This window comes from Helicoverpa armigera, chromosome 8 (assembly GCF_030705265.1).
Source record: "Helicoverpa armigera isolate CAAS_96S chromosome 8, ASM3070526v1, whole genome shotgun sequence".
NCBI classification, from domain to species: domain Eukaryota; kingdom Metazoa; phylum Arthropoda; class Insecta; order Lepidoptera; family Noctuidae; genus Helicoverpa; species Helicoverpa armigera.
Window position 1 is genome coordinate 12,142,026 of NC_087127.1, and position 24,779 is coordinate 12,166,804.

The 24,779-nt window shown below is 36.0% G+C and overlaps 1 protein-coding gene across 1 annotated transcript; it reads left to right on the forward strand.

Moving 5' to 3' along the window:
- On the forward strand, window positions 1-24,577 carry LOC110379214 (sodium-dependent serotonin transporter). The gene is made up of 13 exons (XM_064036049.1): window positions 1-110; window positions 11,901-12,020; window positions 12,498-12,657; window positions 13,069-13,203; window positions 17,649-17,868; window positions 18,254-18,392; window positions 19,016-19,150; window positions 19,377-19,555; window positions 19,799-19,968; window positions 20,257-20,381; window positions 21,933-22,117; window positions 22,431-22,614; window positions 22,776-24,577. Exons 2-13 carry the CDS (start codon window positions 11,952-11,954, stop codon window positions 22,845-22,847), a joined length of 1,773 nt encoding a protein of 590 aa, XP_063892119.1. The 5' UTR covers window positions 1-110; window positions 11,901-11,951; the 3' UTR covers window positions 22,848-24,577.
- Window positions 24,578-24,779: the final 202 nt, after the last annotated feature.

The following is a 24,779-nucleotide window of genomic DNA, read 5'->3' on the forward strand; positions in this document are numbered from 1 at the left end:
CTGCCACAGTGGCACTGAAGACGTCGACAGCAGCACACGTGATGGCTACCCTCCGAAAGTTCGACATGAGAATCCTCTCGCCGGAGCGCTGACGGCTACTTAAACATAAGGTGAGTGCCTTTCGAAGTTTTAGAGAACTTTTTTGAAGGGTTCATTATGTTGCTAATGGTTTAACATGTAATGGAAAGGTTTTCCAAAAATTCTGTGAGATTTTTTAACTGATAAAATATCAGGAGTTCGAAATTGTAAAACGTAGTTATCGTTAAAACTACGTATGCTTACTAACAAACTTAACATAAAATTATATTCTTATCACTTTCATTAAAAAACAAAAAAATACTTATATTGTAAGTATGTCAGTTTTTACATCCCACTCAGATTAATCAAGAGCCTAAACCATGATATAATAAAAATATATTCGTAACCGCCACCAGTAATTTTCACGAATGTTGTCAACTGTATTTGCGTTAAAACTCTCATAAAACTTAAAAAGTTGACTACAGACCTTATCTCTCGCCTCGCTTCGAGAGCTTCTCATTTCCTGAACGCATGATTACCACCTTCCAGTCTAAAAGTCAACATCCAGGCATACTAAAAACTTCATACATACAAACTGCAAACATAAAAAAAACACATTATAAAACGACTTTACTGAGGAATATCGATGTTCAAAATACCTCTGCACTCTATTCACAAAATACAGAAGCTCGATTCACAAGGTTCCGATTGCATCGGTATTTAGAACTTCGAGATTCCGTAGTACAGTCTAAAACAAAATAAGGAGAGTAACTTGTTGACCGGCAACCTGTGGCACTCGACAGTCAACATTCGTACAATCTTCTGAATCAACACAGTGGACACATTTGCGCTCAAACGTGGACAAAAAATAAAAATATATCACTAGTACAACATTCGCAAGTCTAATTAAAAAGAGTTTTTTAATTACGTTGACTCTGCTTTGGTATAGTGGAGCTTTATTTGCTACTACTAGGAATATTTAAAGGCTATAAAAAGTATGGAAAATTGTGTTGGTAAAGTAAAATGCATGTATCGCATATCTTAGGAAGTAAATTCTTGAGTCTATGTATATTCCTGTAGCAACTTCACTTAACCTACATATTGTAAAAACTATCACATCATCAATAATAAAAAACTGTCATACAGTATCCCAGTCACTCTCCCCGATAAAAGTAAAGGAATATTGACGAAGACACCACCATTGTTAGTATATGAGGCACATAATTTAGTGTTACTAAGTAACAGTACTTTCAATCCCCAAACTCATGGGTTTAAATTCACAATTAACTTCATGAACTATCCATCATCACCCATTTCTTCGAAAATTCAAATAAACTATAACATCAGATCTCTGTAACCTACTCTCAAATGCAAGCAAAAGAGACGTTTGAAAAATAATAAAAAAGTTTGGAAGCCGAAGCGAACAACTTGACACAGTGGGTGCGCAAACACCTCGAATGCAGCTCGGAGGTCGATTCCTACTGAATTTCTTTATTTCTGCACGTTGTTTAACTTGCGGTACATTTAAAAGTTAGATGTGGAACAAACTTTTATTCTAAGAAAATCGACGCGTTATCGTATAGTGTAAAAACTGTTAGAATAGGTAAGTTGCCAATATGTTGTTCCTTTTTTAATAAAATAAAATAAAAAAACAAATATTATTAAGCTGCCTCACATGTCTGTCTTTAAAACGTAAGTTTTTAAGCGACTTATGAAAAACGCGGAGATTCTCAATTAAAAGTAAATGCAAAAAAAAAACAAATTGATACCAGATAAATGTGACACAAGTTTGAATGAGAATTATTTCAATTTAGGCAAGTAAGAGGATTTTTCATGCTTCTCAAACGTTTGTTTGGAGACCTAATTCTAGGAATATGTTTTCCTTAAAACGAAATTAATCCACGTAATGAATAAGGTTCTATCTTAATAATATCACTTAGATACTATGAAGTGCCTTGTAACGTAACACGGCGAAGAAATTAAAGACATCTAGTTATTATTAGATTCTCGCCATTGTCTGTGAAATATTTATAAACATTATGAAAAAATTTAAGCAAAATCTCCATTATTAAAAATACCTGTCATGCGCTGGCCAGTGACCGACGGTGCATTGTAGGTACCTATTTCCCTGTCCTCTAAAATACCCCGACATGGAATCAAACCCTACAGAAAGAGGAATTCAAGCCTAACTGAAAAATGTACTCCACATTTGGAACACAAAGCTGTAACGTGACAAAAAACCGCGTAAAAACAGTCAGAAAAAAAAAGAAAATAATTGTTAAAGTATTTGCTCAAAAGTGGGAATGTCGGAACATTTGGCATTCTTTTGTTACTTTGTTCTTTTGTTACAAACCAAGTTATTTTGGCTAAACTGCGTATTTTAGACTGTTTCTTTATTGACTTCATCATATTATAAAACCCTTTAATGTGTTTATTTCAAGTATATACGAGTAAAATGAAGTGTTTTACTTTAAGTTATTCACGATTTGTTTGTCCGTATTCTGATGTCGAGTTTTTCCATCAGTTTTCAAGAGGACTTACGGATTCCTCGAGAGACTTTCTGTATGCAGTTTTAAGTTCAATAAACAATTATTGCATTGTGCCTGTTCTTGGTTCCTTAAATTATAAACCTTTTTTAAATATTTGTAACAAAAAGTGTCCATTCCGTTGTGCCAGTTACTTTTAATTGGGTATTTTAACAAAACTGATACCGGCCGTGTTAATCGAATTCAAAAGAAAGAGGCAGTCACAAACTACAGTAAAATAAGTAGGTACTAGTTAAAATATGTTCATATCTATCTACAGACGAGGGAGCACCGTCCACTTGACCGATTCCTCTCAATAGTCCAGTCGGACTGTCTTTCCCAACATATAGACCTATGCCATATTAATGTTATTCATTGTATTAAACTTATGTTGAATTACCTTCGGAATATAGGTCAGTAAGCTCGTACTATAACATGTAGAGATAGCATTTCAGTGGCCATTTTCGTGAAGTTAAGACTGATAAATGATTATAATCATTTTGGTTTACTATAGTAGTCAATGTAATATTACAGCTGTCCTGCTATTCTATAAAACTCGATCAACAACTCGCATTTCACTTCGATTCGTAATGTCATTTCATACTTTAGGGGAGGTAGGGGAGGGATGGGCACTTTTTCACATTTATTGCATAAAAAATCAGATTTTACAGATAATCAACTTTTATTGCCATTTCTTATGTTTGGCTAGATAAAATCAAAGAGCTATCGTAAAAATTACAATCAGTTTCAACATTACGAGATATTTAAACGGTTTAAATAAAACCGTCGACACGTCAAAATTTTGTTTAGTCTGACATGCTTTAGTTGGCACTTACGTAGTGTTTAAAGTTACTTTTTGCTTTTTATAGGGTTTATCGTTTATAACATTTTGTCATAATAATTGCGTACTTTTTTGGGTCGGGGGTTTTTTTAAATTTATAATTTTATTTTATTTCATGGTTTTTTAAAGGAGCTCCTTAATTTTTCCTTCTTTTTATGATGGGTTCGCTATATGCGATCTCAGCCAAAGGAAGCTGTTTAACAATCCTCATGACAAACTGGCTCTGGGAGAATTGCACAGATTGAGAAACAATAAAGATGGACTTTTGTTGATCCAGGGTTATATATCATTCTAGGGTTTCATCCGCCACATCCCATTTCCAGCATTAGGTTCTCGTCAATTAGAAACATGAAGAAAACTAGTCAAGACAAATTAAACGAGCCCAAACTCGATGGGTTTACTAAAAGGCAGTTCAGGGTTACGTCTCCTATCTTCGGGTCCTAACAGCAGACCAGCTCAGTGGTTCCAGAAGACATTAGTATTTCAAATTTTAGATCCCACATATGCTTGCAAGTAAACTGAGCGTGTAACATTCCTATCACACCTAACAAACGAGCTGATGACCTTGAAGACCTGAACCGATTTCCACCAAACATAGCTAAGAACACTCCCGAATGACATTCCTTTTAAACAAAAAAAAACCGCATTACAATCGGATCATCCGTTTGGGAGCTACGATGCCACATACACACACACACACACAGACACGTCAAACTTATAACATCCCGTCGTTTTTGCGTCGTAAAAAGAATGGTTTGCGACGGGAAATTCCTAAAGATTTAATATAACGAGCAATACAAGAGGTATCAAAAGGTTAAAAAATAAAATTAACAGCTGATAAAAATGGAGTCCCTAGATCAAGTTGGCAACGGTACCTGAAACAAGATTCTATAAAGGATTTTTCGCGCAGATTTATAACCTCACAAATTTTCACTGAAGAAGAAGAACAAAAATTTACAAATTATACATTACATGGTATGTCCAAGCCTCCCTACCATAGGGAGCATTGGACACTTTGACTTAGTTTATAAAAAAATCGGTAAAAACTTAAGTAAAACGGTTTTATCTTATGTGCACTGAAAACTAGAAAATAAAAAATAGTTACTTACCTGTCAACCTACGTAGGTGGTCCCGGTCATATTAGACTAAAATAAAAACGTGGGGCCCATAAACTATTGCTGTAGTACCTCTTCTAGAGGTATAATAGGTGTGGATTGCATCGACTTACTATAATCGTAACTGGAGATTTTGACAATCAATCATTAATAATAGAAAATACACATACCTTTCATTAGTTTCTCTTTATAACGATCCGAAACCGCAACAAAATATTTAAGTACTTTTACGAGTGTTTGTTCTTGACAACTCACAGAAATGACAGATAGTCTATGGATGAACACCGTTACCAGTCGGTAACGTAAACTACCCAATAAAAAAACTATGATCAAATCAGAATAAAAGGACCCCCTTTATTCTGATTTGATCATGTCTCCAACTGCCCATCTCCCCTACCCCCTATAGATAGACAGATTTTGGCAGATCTGTCAAAATCTCGACTTTAATTTAGTTCAACTTGTCAACACGCTCGATAGTGTAGCGCTAGTGTAGTTTGACAATGTCAATCACGAAACTTTAAGGTAGAATTCCGTGGGTCGCGATTGTCGCAGCCGCGCGCGACAAAAGTCAACCTATGAAAATGTATGGCACCGCTGCCGAGGGCCGCGACAGTCGCGCGCGGACGACGAATTTCGTGAGCCGCTCGCGGCCGTACGCTTCTCAACATGGTCTAGCGCTTAAAAACATCTATAGAATTTTAGTAAAAGCAGAATTAAATTGTTGACAATGCCGCGAGCAGCTTACGAAATTCGTCGGCCGCGCGCGACTGTCACGGGCCTCGGCAACGGTGCCATACATTTTCATAGGTTGACTATTGTCGCGTCCACGGAATTCTACCTTTAGATCGAAGTCGAAGTGAGAGTGATGTCGAAGTGAGTTGTGATATTTTATAGAATCGACATGCTGTTCTCCGTAGTTTATAGTAAAATGTAGCCTATGTCCGCTCTTAGACTATCTGTGCACCTTTCATTAAAATCGGTTCAGTAGTTTTTGCATGAAAGCCTGACAGACAAACAAAGTTACTTTCGCATTTAAAGATATAATATTAGTTTATAACAGTACTTATAGATCTAACGTATATACCAAATCAAAGGTCAAAAAACGATCTATGAATGAAAATCGTCCTGAAAAACGGCATGAAACTGGGAAAATTGTGGGAAATGAACAATTTTCTTCATAAAAACATGACACGATACGCAAGAATAATAATCTGCTTACGTATGTTGATAGGATTATGTTTCCAATACGATGTTTTTTGTCGCGATCTGATTCCTCTCGATATGTCGTTTTATATGTTTTTTTTCTAATTGTAGCTATGGACTTATTTATTTCTGGCTTCCACAAGAGGTTTTACAGGCTTCCCGTGGTAACTTCTACATACTCTTGGTTAAAAAATAGCTTATAAGTTACTTTTTAGCTTATAAGATAAATGGGCTCTATCTCTTTGAAATAATTTTTCAAATTGGTCCAGTAGTTCCTGATATACATTTATTTAAACGAACAAACTCTTCAGCTTTATAATATTAGTGTAGATTTTAATTGGCTGTGCCCATAAAATCAACAATAACTTTTGAAAATCTTTGAAATTTTGAATGAGTTATCTGTACTCCTTATCGTTATTTTTTAAAATATTTACTTAGAATACAATTTGCACTTTCTACAAAAATACAATAGGTAAGTTCAGTGACCTACAAGGACAAAGTTAATTATAATTCTTCAAACACAACACGTGTTTCATAAATTAAAATCGCTCCAAGAAACACGCGAACTTAGACGAACATGCAAACAAAATTCTTATTTATTAATATACATTGTATCCATTCTTAGTCATGAAGTTAACAAGAAATGCCATTCTTACTATATTAATTTTATAAATATGAAAGTATCTAAATCTGTCTCGCATTCACGACAAAACTAAGGAACTGATATAATTTTGCGATAGATAATCCAGTCCAAAACCAGGGATAAACAGTAGTCTGTATGTTATTTTATATTCAAGCTTTATATTATTACTGCCGAGATTCATCAAATCCATTCGTCAATATTTTGCGTAAAAGAATGATAATCACATACTTAACGCATATTACAAACTTTCGCATTTATAACGTTAGTAAGATCACCAACCTAAATTTCATCTATCACTATTTAATAATCATTTAAGTTCATGATAACAAGCATTGCTATTTGAAGGTCAAGGTCGAATAATTCCCATAACGCAGATAGGAGGTGACCGCGCGACGCAGACTCATCGCAACTTGGATTCAGTTCACAACCTCGTTTAGATAACAACTTGCTCGTAGATCCTGATAGATCGCTCGCTTGCTAAGTTTAGATACTACACTATCAACTACACGTAAATTACACTATTTACTATACCACTAAACTGCATGTGTAGTAAGTAATTCATGTTAAGGCCCAAGTTCATCGACAACATTAACGTCCGTTTTTCTTAAAACCAATAAAATAAACTAAAATAAGTAAGAACTTCATTGGTAAGTAATTTTTCGTGTTTGCTGAAATACAGCCGGCGAATACCGTTCCTATACCGTTTTTCTGACAACCTAAAGTGGGTGTTTATTGCTATAATAACAATGATTATTACCTACATATTTTTTGAACATACAAGCGACCTCTATCTCTGCTGATCCCTTAGTAGAAGTGATGTTACGTTGAAAACTTATCAGACAGTAAACCACGGCTAACAGGTAGTTGTATCGCGAAGTATACAAACAATTCGTCTGGGCGTTCACAAAGTTTGTCACTTTGAGCTCTTCAAAACATGTCTAAAGAAATCCAAGTTTTCCCTAAACATTTGTAAGGACTTTGTCATCACAATGTTGACTTTCAGTAAGTCGCGACCTCGAAATAATGGCACACAATACATATTTTGTTGAATAAATATTGTTGAATTATGTACTTACAAGTTATTCTACTCCGTGAAACAGAACCTGGTTCAGAATTATGAGTAAATAACCGCTTGTTTGTAACAAAACCATCAAAGATTACCTGAGGAGAAATGTAGATTCACATCTATATCGCGACATTCTAAAATGCTACTTTAACTTCTGCATATCAGTTCTCAGTAGTCACTGTGTTTTATTAAGTGTTTCATAAATAAAAAAAATATAAACAAAACCGTTGCAAAAAACACTCATCATCCCACTTCGCATCTGCTTTCACACCTCACTTATTCCAAAAGTTATCTCCTACAAAATTCACATCAACAAAACAAATTCCAAGGTCATCCTTTCGTCCTTGAGGTCGTAAAACCAGTTAGCAGCATAGCTGCGCTGATTGGTGCGGCACAAAGCGACGCACGATTGAGCGACATAGTGCGCGCGGTATGTCGCATACCTAGTGGCCCGAGTTTGGCATTGCTGACAGAGATGTGTGTCACAAGTTGGAATCGGGTAGCGGGGTAGATGGGATTTTTAGTTATTATGGAAGTTATTTTGTACACTTACTACTTACTATCATGAATAGGTACAAAATGTTAGAAACCAATTTTAAAATCAATATCAATTAAATATCTTTTGATATCACTAAATTGTTTTTATTCATTGATCTCTGCAAAAGTAGCACTTTCACAATTATAAGTTTTGATATATGTAGGTATTCCAAGAATATAACAATTCTATAATTCCCTATTTGTTAATTGATATGTATTTAAACCACTGTATCTAACTTATACTTCTCCTCATACACAACCCACAAAGCGCTTTCGACTCGAAATGGGAATAGAACCGAGAACAGTCGCTACGCTTGCTGCATTTCATATGACTTCTATGCATGGTTCTCTATCTGTTCTGTCACCTTAGTAGTCTGCTTATAATAGACATACGTACAAAAAAACCAATAACAAATTCGAGCCAGTTTCTCTATATGAAATACTTTCAAACTACCACGTTCAAATGAGACCTTCCCGATTGGAAGATCAGCAGCAACCAGATTTCCCAATGCACAGCTAGGAAGATGGTAATAGTATTCTGGACCTAAAAGAGATTATTGCTGCGATCAAAATTGTTTGATCGCACCAATAATCTCTTTTCAGCAAATCTATTGAAATGTCTTTCAAATGTAACTTATACGTGACTATGCAAAATTGAGATCGTTTACACAAAAAATTGACTTACTAAGATATCGGTGACATACTAAATATGTTACAAGACATAATGTATTATTCCAAAACGTTTTTTTAAAGTCAAAATAAAATCATTTAAATAATCTTTAAAAGCCACTACACAATTACAAAGTTAATGTGTCCAATGTCACCTAAAGTAAAAACATGAGCAAACATTTGTCGAAGCGGACAGCAATTACCTACGAATTCCTGACGGCGGAGACCAGAGGACGGCGGAGTAGTTCCAACCGACCTCGCATGTTTGCTCACAGTGTCATGTGGTGTAAGGGATGAACTGACAGAGAGAATTAGTATCAATTTATGTAATTTAATGATTGAGAACAAGGATCGTGATTCGCTCGAAAATGAGAATTATCCTATAAGGACTCCAAAATGCGGTGACGCGATTGAAGAAACACAAAAGGTTATTCCTCCTTCAGTCCTCCGTTCTAGTATACTCATTTTTCGATAAAAAATACGGTTCATCATCATATAAACAACACCATCTATAAAGTAGAACTTGTACTACAGCTGTTTTTAAAAGAAATATTATCTGTCGAAATGGTAACATTAAGTTCTTTGGTATCATATTAAACTAATTATTATTCCAATACTTCTTAGAAACCTTAAAAGCTTCTGTTACGATGGCAAATTTTTAATCACACAAAACAAATTTGTTCTAACCCGAAAGTGATTTCAAATCAAAGTGACGCAATTCAAAGAAAACTCGATTTAAATAAAGTAGATCAGGCAAACAGAAGACGTTTTGTTTTATTAATTAAATGCCATTCGTTTAGTTAAGATTCAATTTGATTTATTCATTGATCGGATGTTTTAAAGTCATCTGCTTGTGTTTGTCAAAACTTTTAAGAGTTAACTATGACTCTGATTCTCTTTTTGCACAAGACACACAGAAAAATTCTAGGCACTAGCCTGATAGACTTTGCTCCTGTGTCACACAGGTTATTTGCAAAGTTAAAGAAAATAAAACCGTAGACAGAGATTTCCCATCTTCAGCGTTGGCCTGCGTGTATCGTTAACAGAATCGTAAATGAAAGAATTACATCAAACATTATCCACAGACTCTAAGCTTTCTTGAACTAGAAGTACTGAAAAACTGTACTCGTACTTACTTACATCTTCATTTATCATCCGTTCATTTCAATTAATTTGAGACTGTTCAACATGGCTGGAATCAAAATCTCATACTATTTTTTTTTTAATAATTAATGAGTAGAATTCTTGTGTCAAGAGAATTTGTATTGTTACCTATATATAAATGCAGATGAACTTTTACAATTTCTTTGAGCCTCAACCAGATTCAAAACTAAAGCAAATAAAAACCAAAAACATACTCCAAATACCCAAAACCCGTTAGTTCTCCAAAAATCACATAAACCAATAAAAACCAAACATACCCAAACACATCCAAATTACACATCAAGTGCTTAATGTTTAGCTGTTTAAGCCTTCACCAATGAATGATGGCGTTCCGTCCGTTTTATCGGCGATAAACTTAGAATACCTCATAAAGTGAGCCGTTACAGCCTTTTGTCCGTTTTGCATTTTATTTTTAACAACGAGACCTTTTACATGTATTAGATGGAAGATGCCACTAGTTTATGTTAGGATGATCCTAATATGCGCATTAATATGTCTTGGGGCAACTTTAGATGTTCTTGTGTTTGTAGGAAACACCTCTTTCCGTCAGTTGCATAAACGTCCATTAAAGTTAAAGCTTCATTGAATCTATTACTCTTTCTTTGCCAACAAGATAAAAAGTGTTAGCAATAGATTTAATGAAGCTTTAACTTTAATGGCGGTTTGTAATGTGAAAAATAAGTAGAGGATGAGCATGAAGACTTTACTTTAAAATATAACCATAATCATAGGAAAAACTGACATTAAATGACATCTAAGACTACCAAGGCAGTGATTCTAAGTTACCTACATATTCTTTAACTTAAGACGCGCAAAGCGTAAAGGATTTTTGACCCTAAATCCACTCACATAGTCGAAAAGAAAATATATAGCTCCTTCAAATCAGTCTAAGGGTGCAAATAAACATTAAACACATGGGATTACTTTGACGATCTGTAACGTAGCTCTTAATTAGTTGCGATAATGATCCGCCGGCTGATTGAAGGCGCCACTTGTCTGTTTGCCGCTAATGGTGATGGTAATGAAAACTGGCAGGAACGTGGAAGAGTGGAGAGTAATTTAATTTGGTTTTGATATAGGAGGGAGTGTGGTTCTTTATTGAGATTTGTTTGAGGAATGAAGAAGAAACTTGTTCAGTTTAAATCTTTTGATATTTGATCGCAAAGATTATATATCGAACCAAGGAATTTGGAACTGGTAGAAATGTATAGTAGGTAACTAATTTAGTTGACGACATAAGATAATTCAGTTGACTACTTACAGCTAAGACCTTTGAAAGACTAACATAAGCAAATGATTGTATTAAAGCTTGTTGTAACAACTAAAATTCCTGGTACACAATACAGATTTTAGACTCACAAGCACTTTTTGTTTTTATTTTAAATAACCATATTTTTTATCAAAAAGCATTCACCATCGTTATTTACCAAACGTAATCTTCTATTTGGTCGTCAATAATGAGTTCTTAGTCGTTCCCGCGACAACGGTCACTTTTCATTATTTCTATTTGCTGAGCAATCGGCCTGGCTGTTTGCCGTCTCTCAGTAAATACGACAAAATTGTTCGACACACATAAACACTGGTACTTTACAACGAGATGTGACTGCTGCCTGATTTTCGTTAAACAAAAATATAATGAGAATTTTGCTGGAAGAATTTTCTTGAATGTAAATAAAATTTTTGAACTATATTTTGACTTTGTTTTGTTTTTCTTTTTCGGTTAATGGGAGAGTGGTTTTAGTGTGTCTATAGCCGGGACAGATAATATGACTCCACACATATTTTAAAGGTATGTATGCTCTGATATGCAAACAAAAACAAGTGCAACTTATCCATAATATGTAATCGACAAACCTGTTGCCACTGATACACCTTTTAACTTATGTACTCCTTCCAACGAACCTCAATTCTCATGTGGTCTTTGTTCTTACCATCGCACCATAGCTCTAAACGGACCTTGAAGAGGCCTTCAGGAAGCTAATATAAATTACCCTGCAGCTCGTAGCAAAGTAACAGCCGCTCTGGGACTCAACGACCCGATTAGACTGGTAAACGACATTGTAGGAAAAGGCTAGGCAGACGACTTAAACAAACAATACTAACCAAAAAACTGTTGCAGGGCGAGAGCCCCGGGCCGGAGCGGCGCAACGGCGAGTGCGAGCCGACAGCGATGCCGCCCTCGGACGCGCCGCCCGCGCCCACCGCGCCGCCGCCCGACCCGCCCGCCACTGCCAACAACGTGAGTACCACCAGGAGTACTACAGGATCATCGTTACAGCCTAAGGACGTCCACCGATGGAAAAAGGCCTTCAGTAAACTGGGGAATATTTTTTGCAACAAGATGTGTATCGAGAATTATTGCTTCATCAGCAGGTTCCATGCTGGAAATGTACATGCACTTTTGGGGACTATCCGTGATCAGCAAGGAGTGAACAGAAATAATATTGTATTGTACTGTACTTGTAACATTTTAAAATACTGCTTCAAAAACATCTTCTTGTGCTTGAGACCATGAACATCTCTAAACATATCGCATGTGTTAAGACATGCATCGAAAACAATATTCTTTGCTATGAACACTCATTTATAAATGTAGTAGGTACATTATCAAGGTATCTGTAGCTTTAGATCCTTTAGGACATCTTAGGAAAGTCTACTTCTGAGGCGAAGAAGACTTTTCCTCGTCCACTAGCTCCTAACCTGACCTCATCCACAGCAGCCCCAGAAGTCCCGGTCCCTGGTGGTGTCGCTGACGCCGCCCCGGGAGCGCGAGACCTGGGCCAAGAAGGCGGAGTTCCTGCTGGCGGTGGTCGGCTTCGCGGTCGACCTGGGCAATGTGTGGCGCTTCCCTTACATCTGCTACCAGAATGGGGGAGGTATGTTGGATATTATGATTCAATTGTATGTTACATAATCTAATCAAGCTAAAAGTTATTTCAAATATTTTGGTTGGTGTCAAATTTTGCTGAATTCAAGGTCTAAAATATTTGAAAGTCAATAGATAAGTTGTACACTCATGTGAGATATTGGGTTGAAGTCATGACGAATTTTAATTACTGAGAATGTCCATGTAAGTTAAGTCCATTTAGTTTGGCTACTGTGTGATATATTCACGAAATAATGAGCATATCAACATAGCTACTGTAATAAGATTCTTGATCGAGATGTTTTTTCTCTTTCATCGTTTCCATCGCAAAAACCTTCACTAAGGATTCACCACTTTACACGGTTGACTTTTTAGGGGAAATCCGAAACATCCTACCTAGTGACAAGATGCTTTTTACCAGGTGCATTCCTAATACCATACTGCGTGATGTTGCTGTTCGGCGGGATGCCGTTATTCTTCATGGAGCTGGCGTTGGGCCAGTACCATCGCTGCGGCTGCCTCACGCTCTGGAAGAGGATCTGTCCTGCGCTTAAGGGTGAGCAGAAATCTTAACGTAGATATGTGTAGCTGTATGGGACACTGGTGTTCGAGAAAGTTCTTACAATTCAAATGTTATAAGATTCAATCATAGATTTAAGTCGGTCTGATATCGAACAAATACCTGATTGTTGTTACGTGTATATTTCCATTTATCGTCATACTAATTTAAGAGCTTATCTATCGGACGACTAAAAGTTTGTAGAGCTCATACTATTATATTTCGCGTTACAAAGTTCATGGGATTACATTTGAATTGTATGAACTGTTGCAGTTAAACCAGGACATCAGAAAATGCTTAGAGAATATTATTACTGCGGTCTATAAGCTTAGATCACACCTCATTGCGAATCGTTAACTTAAGTAACGCATCAAATAACCATTTTATATTTAAATTTCCTGCTACCAGTTGACGCAGTCACCTTAACTGGATGTCGATTTAAGCTGTTTAAATGAATGCAATTTTTATAAATTGCCATTTTCATCGTGGGTTTAACCTAAAAGTGCGTTCAGGTGCTTTAAGTACGAACTTTTTTAGAAGAACTTACACATTTACAATACACAAAAATGTCTATTAAAAAATCGGTACCAGTCCCTCTGCTTGTTTTCGTAGGTTATAAGCTTTCGGAATAGGGTACTGGCATGTAGAGGGTTGGGTTCAGCTGAGGTAAGACTGTATTCCAAATGGGGAATTTTAATTTACCTTAGGTAAGCCGTTTTCTCCTTTATATTATCATAAGTGCTCTTTGCAACAAAAGCTTATCAAGGACACCAAACTTGAAATTTAAGTTGTTAGAGATGTAAGGCAAATATAAAAAAAAAACATCAAATTCCCCAATAATAAATACCAATATTAACGGTAAGTAGGTAAACCAAAGTGAGTACAAACACCACCAATCAAAGATATTACTACAGGACAATAGTCGGCGTGGATATTGAGAGACGAAGAGATGTCCCCGGAGACAGCATCGGTTTACAATCAGTATTGAAGTATTAAGTGGTGTATTTACAAACTGTTTACTATTGAAAACCGCTTTTGAGCTTGTATTCAAATCCTTGGATTTCTTTCGCAATCACTGTCGTGTTGTTATTGAAAATTGTATGACGATTTTCATTCGTACTACTGCAATAGAAATACCATATTTTTTCTCTAAAACATCTTGAACATGTTTAACACATGTTTAATCATCGTTAGTAATATTGATAAAACTATCGAACTGATGTAAATGAATACACACACAGATAGTATAAAGCCTGAAAAAGTGTATAAACTAAGAATCGCAGGGAACACTCGTTTCCAATATGAAACATTTTATTCACAATAGTTCACATAGATTTTAGAGTATTTTTACCGTGTATTATTGTGTAACTGATGAGCTGGTACTTACTTAGCCTCTAACCAATTATCTCTATTACCTTTCTAACCCTTTGCTAATCTATGTATGTAACCAGAACAAAAGCCCACCACTTACCCATATTGTTTCCTTCAAACCCAATATATAACTAAATTCCCGCATTCGTGTGTTAAAGCCGAGTGTCCGAGTGTCGGGAGTGTCGGCAGTGTCCGGTCATTGGACATTACTGCTTATAAATATACAGGAGGCAATGCTTTTAACCGCGGACAAATGGCGGGGAAGAGTGGATGGCTAGTGGCTACTTAAAATGTATGAAACGGATACGAAGGTACCTAGTGTTTGGTGGATTGACTTGTGATTGAGTGGGGTATGTGGTTTAGCAGTTTGATTTCAGACAAATCTTAATACTAAGATTTAAAAAAATAAAGAAAGATAAACTAAGACTATATGAAGGTTAAAAAATAATACAAAGATTTGTGTTACTTTAAAAACACTTTTTATTTAAACCGTACACATTTTTACTTTGTCTTATCATTATTTTTTTATTAAACATTCGTTGTTTATATAAGTACGTATTTTTTTTTTATTTCAGCAACTTCGTCTATAAACTATGTCAATTTCTGTCAGTATTACTGTTGTTTTTAGTTATGCGACTGTTTATCACCTTACAACCTAGCATAATTGGTTAACCCCTTTACGCGTTCTGGCGTATCAATATCAAAGAGCTGTTGATAATACACTATTCACTTATCTTTAATTAATGGGGATCAGGAAAATGCCCTTGCTATTCCACATACTGCCTTATTACACATAAAAAGATTTTTGTAAACAATGTTTCTTTGCCTGAGTAAAACATATATTTGGTCATTGTCATTGTCGCGTTTCCCAGAAATTAAAATACTTATCCTGATCCTATTTTATTTCAAATCCAAAATCAAAAGTTCAAAGTTTTAAACGATCCAAGACAGTTATAATCGCAAAAACTTTGCAAGAAGTTTTCTAAAGATCAAGAAAGAAGTGCGAAGTGAACAAGTGTCGTGATTGGTCAAATTATTACTATCGAGCATCTGCTGGAAACCGAACTGCGATGTAGCTAATACGACACGGACGGAAAAACTTCGCTACTCCTTGGGATAAGAAACTATACTTTTACTGTATTTACGATTTTCTTATTTGAAATGGAAATATGAAGTTACTACTACAATACGAATTTTGATGTCGATTTTCGATACACAGCTTCAAAATCACCCATTGTCCACTGAATATCAAACAATACCTCTTTTGTTTCACACTACACAGCCTAGGTATTAAGATAGCAATCTAAATTGACTGTCACGTTCCTAAACGAAGCCTCCGAGAACCTATCATATACCTAACATAGGTATCATCATAATCCTTTATTGTTCTATGATGATCCTACATATAAGCTACGCCGTAGCCTCGTAGCAGTCGTAGCCGTAGTCAATTCGTAGCAAACATTTTTATTCTACGTGTCTGCAGTTTTATAAAACTTCTAGACTTGGCGTCATCTATTAATGCCTAGGTTTGTACCTAGGTAGACTGAACTGAATGCGGCGTGATCCGCTCCGCAAACATTTGCGGTGCCCTTCATCGACTCGTTGCAACTTATAGCAATGTCAGGAGGGGAAATTACCAACATGTTTTGCACTGAGGTTTTCTTAGCCTATATTGAAGGTTAAATAGGGTTTCAAGTTTAGTAGGTTATCTGACATCACTGTTTTTTATTTATTTACTTCTTTTTAAAATGGTTGGAGATATTTTGTAAAAAATAATATTTTAATTACAATTTGAAAGTCGATATAGCAGCTGAATAAAATATTTTCGTCAAAAATTCTTCCCAAGTCAACTAATGCGACGTAATATTGAAAAGATTCACAATATACTTAGACATCAGTTTACGAGTTCCTCTTATCGGGGAAGGCACCGGCGGCCTTCGCAGATAGCTGAAGGTTCCATGTTATGGCAATATTTGCCAACTTATGGGGATTGATGGCAGGCACAAATTATGTGTGAAACGGCACAGGAATTGGGGAGTGTGGTATTTATTTGTGTAGGAAGTTTGTAATGGGTTTGATTGGAGTGTGTTGTGTGTATTTATATGCAGTTAGGTCTGTAATGTCTTCTGTAGTGTTTTTTTTGTTTAATTAAGTATGCTGAAGTAATGTCGTTACAGGTGTCTTTGATGCCACATTTGATCAAAAGACCGCTTTTTAAATTTAAAAAAATGCTCTTTCCATATGAATTAAAAAAAAAAACAAAAGTACCTACATGTCATCTCATATATCTTCACCACATCACATACACAATATCCACAGCACATAGGTACATACTATAGTAACATGACTTGAGCGAAAACTCAATACTCAACTTGAGTTTCAGACTCTGACCTAAACTAACGAAACTAACAATATTGCTCCACTTCTGTACCGTATAACAAACCGATTCAACAGTTGCACTAAACCGAACACATGATTGTGAATAACGCCATCTAGTGACGGCTAAACTAATTAGCGGAGGCGTTGCGATATCATTTGATTACTGATGTCGACAGATGGCACTGATTTCATTTCCAAGTTAAACTAAGTTTGCGTCGCGAAATTGACGCTCGCTGCACTGATTAATTTGATTTCGAACGCTTGGAGATTTATTATGTGATAATGAATGGATGAATGCTGTTTTATTGCCAGTTTGCGAAGATGCTGCCAAATTGGTTTTGGAGACATTAAATTTAATTAGGTGGATGAAGGGTGTCGTTTGGTTTGGAATAAACATTGAGAGATGGTTGAACTTTTGACTTACTTTGTTGATCCTGTTTATTCTTATTAGGGATTTTAATAATAACTAGTTTGAACTGTATGTATAGTACCTATATTTTTTTAAATTTTAAGTTTCCTAACAAAAAACTTCCACTAGGTATGTGCCTTCACAACATACTTCTAACTTGCTCACATAGTAATAGGTGACCAACGTGTTTAGCACTATAGTTTATTCATCAGCTTTTAGAACCACAACACGTCACTAGACTTCAAACTTAGAAACCCAAACCAATGGATGCCATTTCCCCCAGGCGTGGGCTACGCGATCTGCATGATCGACATCTACATGGGCATGTACTACAACACGATCATCGGCTGGGCGGTCTACTACCTGGTGGCGTCCGTCTCCTCCATCAACTCGGTGCTGCCGTGGACGAGTTGTAACAACGAGTGGAACACCCCTCTGTGTTCCCCTGTGACGGCGCCGCAGACTAATCCTAATGCTTCGACACCTGCTAAGGAGTTCTTTGAGTGAGTTTGTCTTTATTTATAGTAGCTAGTTCGCAGCTGCAATCACTTCTCGTTTAATTCATGTGTTTGAATATCTTATCGATGGAAAGGAAGGACTTTGGGGCTGAAAAGACTTTGTAAGTTTCTGAAATACTAAATACCTGACAAGACAAGATTGAAACTTTTCTTATCAATAAAGCGTTTCTATAAATCTACTCACGTTACTTCACTTTCAGCTTCAGCTTTGGCATCGAAACTAGATCCGTTGCGACACGTCTTGTTCGACAAAAATTAAAAAGGCAACGATCTAATAATTTTGAACTTAAGTTAAGCTTTCGATTCCCATCTTTATTCCGTGAGATTTCCCACGTTGAAGCCTCCTACAGTTTACCTAATATATTCATAGACGCAACGTGCTAGAGCAGCACAAGTCCAACGGGCTGGACTACATGGGCCCCATCAAGCCTTCCCTCGCTCTCTGCGTGTTCGGGGTCTTCGTACTGGTTTACTTCTCACTGTGGAAGGGGGTCAGGAGTGCTGGGAAGGTTAGTAGTACCTAAATACTAAATAGGAGGGATATAAGAAGAATAAATACATAACTCGAAATATCTAGAATAAATAATTTATTCTAAACAGCTTTCACAGATCAAGAATGATTTTCCGTTTGGATTTATCTAACCTAATAGATATTATCAGAATGGAACCTTCAAATGGTAATTTGATAAAATACGAATAAATGTAACGATGTTCCGAAAAATTTAAAGAAGGGGTTGATGAAAAGAATGTTGAAGTTGAAAAGTTTAACGAAATTGATACTACTTTTAAAAGTTGGTCATATCTAATTTATCACAGTCGTTGTCTTTTCGTTTGAATGCGTAAACCTTCTACGAGGTTCTTCGCACTAAAGCTACATTTTACAAAAAAAAAATGTGCCTTATTCTGTTTTTGGCTAGCATCCTCGATTAAAACGTTGCAATACAATGTGTTACTTTTTATAAACTTTTTTTAGTCTAATATAATTAGACTTAGATTAACTTACTGTTAACTGATGTGTTTTTAGCTGTTATTCTTTCATAGCTCTTAAATAAATCAATAGATATACTTACGTGGAAAAAATCATAATCGTCATGGGCACATAAGCCAAATATAATTTTTAACAAATATTTAGGTGGTATGGGTAACTGCGCTAGCTCCATATGCTGTGCTGCTGATCCTGCTGGCGCGAGGAGTCACACTGCCGGGAGCCACCGAGGGCATCCGCTACTACCTCACTCCAGAGTGGCATAAGCTGCAGAATTCTAAGGTATGAATGTACTGTCGTAATTGCCCCAGCATAGCATTCTGCAATAAGGTGGCAAATGACCCTGCCCATGCACCTATTTTTTACATCGAAGCATACCCTGTGTAACTAAGAATCATATATAAACTGTTATATCAGCCACCTTTTCCGAAACTGCTTATTCTTCCTTCTATCACACCATTACTCTCAAGTACTCTTAGCCAAAGTATCAAATCCATTCCAATCCCAGGTGTGGATCGACGCAGCTTCCCAGATCTTCTTCTCGCTGGGCCCCGGGTTCGGCACACTCCTGGCACTGTCCAGCTATAACAAGTTCAACAACAACTGTTACCGGGACGCCCTCATCACGTCTTCCATCAACTGTCTCACCAGCTTCTTAGCTGGTTTTGTTATTTTCTCCGTTTTGGGGTGAGTAAACTATGCATTCACATCTTTCATAATTATGAGACGAAAACCTATACATGTTCAAAATATTATGACATTAAAGGTACACCCAATAAATTTACCTACATCTACCTCTCTAAATCCAAAAGAATTTTTTAGTCTTTTGAGAGTTTTTAGTCCAAGAAGCAGAATTTTATATAGTAGTAAATCTGCCTCTTGCAAAACAGAACCGGTGGTCACATGTATCTTATTATTTTCTTCCTCCAGCTACATGGCGCACGTGCAGAACAAGAGCATCGAGGAGGTGGGTCTCGAAGGCCCGGGGCTGGTGTTCATCGTGTACCCTGAAGCCATCGCCACCATGACCGGCTCCGTCTTCTGGGCTATCATATTCTTCCTCATGCTTATTACGCTCGGACTTGACAGCACTTTTGGAGGTACACCACGAAAAACTGATCAAACAAACTGTACTGGATATTGTTTTACTTTCTTTAAGAAGAAACTTAGCTATGTAAAATTATAATTTTCTGGGGAAAAGTCAATATTCATAAAAGTTTTAGTAACCAAGTTTCGCAATACCGGGTTGGTACAACTTTCAAATACCGGGTTGGTCAAAAATACAATATAAGTTTATGTGTATGTGCACTGAAATAAAGTATAAATATAATTTAAGTTTTGGCATTCTCTATACGAGATTTTCTAAAAGATCCAGTAATTCCTATCAGGTCTAGAAGCAGTGACGACAGCGCTATGTGACGAGTACCCGCGGGTGCTGGGGCGGCACCGAGAGGCGTTCGTAGCTGTGTTACTACTCTTTATCTACATCTGTGCCCTGCCGACTACTACTTATGTAAGTGTACATTTAATTGTTTTAAAGGCTAATAAAAGTTGATCTCTTTTAGGGACATAGGTCAGTCTTCTTATGTTTAGGATATAACTTTTCTTTCTGGAGATACATAAGTGAATAAATAAACGACAAGCACTACAAAAACAATTTTACATCATAACTTCTATATAAAACAAATGTGTTTTCCTTGAGGTTCCTTTCAAGCCTCTTATAGGTAAAAGTAGATGCATAAAAAAAATTCTAACCAATCCTTCAATCTTTCGACTTGACCGATTTTAAAAGATCGAATAGATACAATTTTTCTAACCGATTGCATCTTATTATTTCAAGTGCGAATAATACGTACCTTATAAATCCTCTTACTAACGAACTTTCCTACTCATCAAACTTACAAATACCCATAAAAAGTCAGTGAAATGATTGTGCAGTTAGGCAGGACGTTTAGCGAGGCCAGTGAAAGATTACACCCGGGCCGAGTCAGCACAAAACGTTATTGCTTCATCATACGCTACCCGGTTACCCGGGCACCCGTAACTCGTGCCGGACCAAACGGATAATGTGGGACCTCGCAGACAACATAAAAATTGATATTTGGAAGGAAAATATGTGTGGCAAATTAATAGAGAAAATAAGGATGTCAAAGAATTGATCTGTGAAAGTATTACTTACGTACTTGTTCGTCTTTAAAAGGTTCTGTGTTAACAAACCTATGGCATTCCGGAGCTTTGTAAAACACTACTTGCAACTATGTTTCTAATCTACATGGTTTCTGAAAGAATTATGCAGTAAAAGATATAATCTCAAAATACTTTCTTCAGCATATTTCCCGAACCTAGACCTTGCAGTTTTTTCTAGCAACACAGGCTTCAATATAACCCTTCTAAAGATCCCACACTTGATTTATAACTTACCTACTTCATCAAACTAAAACTACGTTCCATCATTTACTTCTAACACTAGCTTCTAAGCAGCACAACAACACAGGTACCTAATATATTACCATTCCGTTATCTGCGCGAATGTATTCCGATACATAATTCATGGCCATCACTCAACGGGATGACCTGGTGCGCTCCGAGGTTTGTTTTGCTTTTATTTCGCTCCTGATTTCATTAGCAAGCTGTTTAGTTACGTGAGGAATTGTTCTGTATACTGTATATCTAGTAAAGTGTCTGTAAGGGTGCGATTGTGGTGTCAGTTAGGGTTTGATTTTGAGGGGACTTTCAAATGGACGGAAACGAATAAAGGAGAGTAGTCCGAAAATACCCAAAATCACTTTATTCTGAAGTTTTCTATGCTTTCCTTGGGTTCTTATTTATGTTGATGATTTGACGACTATCCTACATTTTACACCGCGACCTCAAAATAAATTCAGGAAAAGAATTTCAGATATATCACCACTATGCAACTATACTTAGGACAGTTGCAATAGGTAATTGACACTATTGCATTTGGTTTCGATTTGTTGGTTTGTATGAACTTAATTGACATCATTTTTCTCTGACCTACAAAAGTTAGGTACTGCAAATAATAATATTGCATTATATCCCCTAGGGCGGTGTCTACCTAGTAGACCTACTAAACGTGTACGGTCCTGGTCTGGCGATCCTTTTCGTGGTGTTTGCGGAGGCAGCCGGCGTCTGCTGGGTGTACGGAGTGGACCGCTTCTCAGAAGACGTGAGGACCATGCTGGGACACACGCCCGGTTGGTTCTGGAGGGCTTGCTGGTCCTATATCAGGTGAGGAGGGATTTCTAAATACTCATAGAGTTCTAGGGTTGCTGTGTCAATATTTTTTTGGAAAAGGGTCTTGGAGTTTTCTATGTGACAACAGGAATATTAAACGAATTTAAAGGTTATTCTGAAACACTCTCGAGTAATTTCTTTTGTATTTTTATGTTATACAGAATTTAAGTTAAAAAACAATAATTATGTACATCAAAATTACACTTTGCAGTCATAGCCAAAGTGATAGATTTCTTCAACTAAAATTGAAGGAAATTATTCAATCAACGTATATCAGACACTAATGTGATAATTTCCCCCCCAACAGTCCAGTATTCCTGCTAGTACTCTTCATAGTATCAGTGCTAGCACACGAGGAGATGCTGGGCGGCGAGTACTCCTACCCAGCCTGGTCCATCACGGTGGGCTGGGTCATGACCGGCACCACCGTCTCCTGCATACCTCTCTACATCCTCTACAAGTTTATCATCACGCCTGGCAGCTTCCTTCATGTAAGTAGCCTGTAGTTTCTTCTGTGGTATTTTATCTTATATATCCCTTGTATATAGACTTTAATATGCAGCGAAAAAAGTTCTTCAAAAAACTTACAATATAATATGCGATAAAAACAATACCGTATTGACTCCATCTGATCTCTGGTGTTCTTCTCCAGCGAATCAAAACCATCAAGCGACCTGAAGTCATCTCGATACCGCCAACGGACCCAACGCTGTGCAGCCTGTGACCTGACCAATACAGCTCAGCCCCTTTGCAGACGAAGCCAGCCATCGAGTGGCTTGTCTAGAACTCTGCAGCACTCTGCAAAGTCGCCCCAACTCTGCAGTATTACCCCAATCAGTATTATAAATAAATATTGCAACTTTACATTTTATTAGTTAAAATTGTACTTATAAGCGTTGATATAAAACTCCGGTATGTTATTGTATTGTAGATTTAACAACATAAATCAAAGTTACATCGTAGATTTTAGGCATTATCGGCTTTTGGTAAATGTTTAAAAAATATTATATAGAAAATTCGTAGTTCTTTATAATATGTACAAAGTTTTCAAGAAAAATAATAACAATCAGTATGTTATTGCTTTAAGTAAAAATAAAGAAAGCCTACGTAAAAAGTGTAGTATTATATTGTTCAGTATTTTAGTATTTATTCGTCGTGTACTAATATACCAACAACGAATATAAATAAGTGTATAATGGACTTGGAATAAATTATTTATAAGTACTGTTGTATATCCTAAAAAGTGTTGCTGGACAGACTATAAAGAGTAAATGCGTGGATGTAAGAAATATTTATACTACCTATAAACTATACAGGTTCATAGAAAATTAATTTATATGAACTAGCAGTAGTTTTTGGTAGTATATTTAATTTCAACTTGTGAATAAATGCATGGATTATTTCTTAAATACATTTTAATATTTAGTCGTAAGCAAACCCCATTGTAAATAAGCTTTTTTAAAAATATTCAAAAATATATACATTTCTATACTCCTGGGCAATGAGTGCAGAAACGATATATATTTACTATTAGAAATAGGGTATATAACACCTGTATATAATACTTGAAATGTGAAATGAAGTTTATGGGATCATATGCATAGGTTTTCAATGTAGAAATACGATAATAAAACAGTATCTTAAAGCATTATTACTTTGTAGAGATATTTATTGAAACATTGATAAATGTATATTAGAATTATAAATAGTTATAGTTGAAGTAACTAGTTTATCTGACGATATTCCAATTGGGTCTTCTTATAAACATTGTGTAGCATATTCGCGCAATTTTTTGGCTTGAGACAAATAAAATAACATTTGTAGATTTGTATTTTATCGTATTTATGATAATATATATTAACAAAAGATAAAATTAGAATTAATAATAATAATGAATTCGGGCTTACTTAGCTGCAGTTACTAGCTTTTTGAATAACGAAATTAATTCGATACGTAGCAAAATATATCTTTGGATCATTATCATATTAGTGAAAAATATATTTAAATATTCGGGGAATACATAGATATTAGCCTACAAAAGTGTTGTTATGACATTTGACTCAATAAAATATGTATAAAAATATATAACGTATCGTGAAAAGTTCTTCATTCAGTAGTTGTCTTAGAAAAATGTAGCGAAATATTATTTATCGAACAAAATAATCTCCTTCCAGTTATAAGCTTATATTAAACCAATTTAGAATCTAGATACTCAATAAATAATAAGTGTTTTTATAAAAAAATATATTTGAAAAGTAGTTCATATACCCACAGAGTTATATTTACGTGATTTGACTATATTTGTTGATTTATTTTTGTATGTGTTTTGTTGATAATGATGTACTCAATGTTGATGTGTAGTGGTTGTTGTGTAGCCGTGTATTCGTCGGTCGTGTGTTAGAATAAACACAGATGTGTAGACTGGGCCTGTACCAGCCATTACAGGTCCATCTAGCCATTTGTTTTACCAATAATGGTGGTTTTTCATTTGTACCCTACCCTTTTCCTTAGTTATGTTGTCCCAACCCTGAAAGTACCTACTACAGTGTGATACCTTATACCTAATATGCACCTATGTATGTTACCTTTGACAATAATTTGAAAATAATTTAATAAGTGGTTCCCGAGGAAACAAACTACCTCCTCTCTACCAACA